Here is a 2,411-nt window from a genome sequence, read left to right as displayed (position 1 = left end):
GTATTCCACTGAGGGGCTATATCATCATTTATTTAATAGAAGCCCCCTTTCGATAGCCATTTGGGTTGCCGCTGGTATTTCTTACCTGAGCAGTGCCACAGTAGATCACCTTACCTTATATACAGACTGTTTTCCATGCGTTGGGGCATCTCTGTAGGATAAATCCTTAGAGGTAGGGTTGGTGGGTCAAAGAGCTGATCCATTTATAATTTTGTGGTTACCCTCTGGTAACTACAGGGTGGGCTTGTTTCCCCATAGCCTCACCTACACTGCATTGTGCGACTTTTTCCCAGTGTAGTTGATTGACACTTGGGAATCAGTTCCTCCCCTCCCTTCCCATCCCATCCCCGTCTTGTGTTCTCTCCACCAGGGACCTGCTGCAGCTGGGAGGGGAGCTGGCGCGGACTTCACGAGCCATCCAGGAGACGGGCTTTGGGCTGAGCACAGGCCTGCGGCTGGCTGAGAGCCGGGCCGAGGCGGCCCTGGAGAAGCAGGCACTGCTGCAGGCCCAGCTGGAGGAGCAGCTGCGGGATAAGATGCTGCAGGAGAAGGGACTGGCCCAGCTGCAGATGCAAAGCAACCTGGACAAGGCCGACCTCAGTGCCAGGTGGGTGCCTGGTAGGCACCACTCGAGGCAGGCTTCCCTGCAGAGTGTGCACTTGGAGATGTGGGAAGAAGGTCTGTTCAGTGGGGTTGTCCCTGCCCCTGCATGAGCTCAGCCAGTCTTCTCAGGCAACCCATTTGGCAGACGGGGAGACTGAGGCCCAGAGTGCTATTGCCCAACATACATCATGAGCAATTCAACCTCTGATGCCAGGAGTTCTGCTCCCAGCTCCTGTGACCTAGACAAGTCCCGGAGTGCTGTCCCATGAGATAAAGTGGGTGGCAACTTCATTCTCATTTACAGATGAGAAAGTCTGAGGCCCAGAGAGAAGTGACTTGCTCGAGGTCACACAGCTAGGGAGATGAACCCTAGGGTCCTTGCCTGGGGGTTTGGGGAAGCACAGAGCTGGAGGGTTTGAGGAGGAGCTGGGGTGGGCCTCTCATTTACCTCTTTTGCCCCCAATCCCACCTCCAGAGTGACAGAGTTGGCCATGACGGTAGAGTGTCTTCAGAACCAGAATCTGGAGAAGGATCGGGTCAACAAGGCCCTCAGTGAGAAGCTTGAGGCCCTGGTGAGATGCAGTTGCCCCTGAGATGTGGCAGGGCGGGACGGGGGCACAGACCAGATCTGTGGACGCAGGCTGAGGGATGGGCTGCTCGGGCCACCCCCAAGCATCTCACTCAGACTGTTTCGCCCTTCATTAATTGAGCACTGAGTAGATGTCAGGCTTAGTGTGAACACCTTCACCTCTTTTATCCCATTTCATCCTCCCAGCAGCCCTGTAGCATGATTCCCATTATATAGATGAGGAAACCAGGGCCCCAGGGGAAGTACTTGTCCAGAGTCTCAGAGCCAGCAAGCTGGGGAGTCAGGACTTAAACCCATGCCTGTGCTCTGCCAGCCTAGGGCTCTTTTGGCACTCAGCTGCCTCTCCACCAAATGGACACACCTCAAGGGTACTGCCTGGGTCAGTCATCCTTCTGTGTGGGGCCAGGCCCAGTTCTATGTCCAGCTCTCCTCCAATAGGCTGTGTGACCCTAGGGCAGGACACTGCACTTCTCTGGACCTAGTCTGCAATGAGGACACTGGGGCTGCTGTGGGGTCCACCATATGGCTGGCCTATGGGCATGGCCACCCAGTGGGTGCGGGGCCAGAGAGGGAGATGAGTGGAGTTGCAGACTAGGGCAGAGACCCTGACCACCCTTTCTTTGTCTCCCCAACACCACTCCAGGAATCCCTGCGGCTCCAGGAGCAGGCGGCCCTGGAGACAGAGGAGGGAGAGGGGCTGCAGCAGACCCTGAGGGACCTGGCACAGGTGCGAGGTGGGAGGGAGCCGGGATAGGCCGGAAGAGTTGGGAGCCCTGGGCAGGTCAAGGCCAGGCAGTCCGCAGGCCACCACAGCCTCTGGTGGCCTTGAGCTGAACTGCAAGCGGTCGGGGGAAGCCGGGGACTCAGCCTGCGAGAAGCACCGCACGTTTCAGGCTCATCTGTGAGAAAGGCTGAATGAGGTCTTTACAATAAACGGGAGGCTTCGTCTGGCAGGCCGGGGACTATGAGCTAGTGCAGGTGGAGTCAGGAAGGCTTGTAGGAAGGGATTAGAATGTGCTGCAGACTTTGGGATGAAGCTGGACTCGCGGCGCTGTCGCCTCCACTGACCTGCTTGGGCTTCTTTACCCAACTAACCCTGCGGCTGCGCTCCTTATTCTGCCTCCCTACGCCACCTTCAGGCGGTCCTGTCGGATATGGAAAGTGGCGTCCAGCTCAGCGGCTCCGAGCATACGGCTGATGCGTCCGACGGCAGCCTGCG

General features: G+C 57.5%; 1 protein-coding gene across 1 annotated transcript in view; it reads left to right on the top strand.

Moving 5' to 3' along the window:
- CROCC (ciliary rootlet coiled-coil, rootletin) overlaps nt 1-2,411 on the top strand; it is a 36,412-nt gene that overhangs the window by 8,365 nt on the left and 25,636 nt on the right. Inside the window, 4 exon segments of the mRNA XM_006914318.3 lie at nt 371-607; nt 1,079-1,175; nt 1,836-1,919; nt 2,332-2,411. Of these exon segments, the coding sequence (XP_006914380.1) occupies nt 371-607; nt 1,079-1,175; nt 1,836-1,919; nt 2,332-2,411 (498 nt within the window).

This window comes from Pteropus alecto, unplaced genomic scaffold, assembly GCF_000325575.1.
Source record: "Pteropus alecto unplaced genomic scaffold, ASM32557v1 scaffold125, whole genome shotgun sequence".
NCBI classification, from domain to species: domain Eukaryota; kingdom Metazoa; phylum Chordata; class Mammalia; order Chiroptera; family Pteropodidae; genus Pteropus; species Pteropus alecto.
Note: the sequence above shows the minus strand (reverse complement) of the source record. Positions and strands in the feature narration are given on the sequence as shown.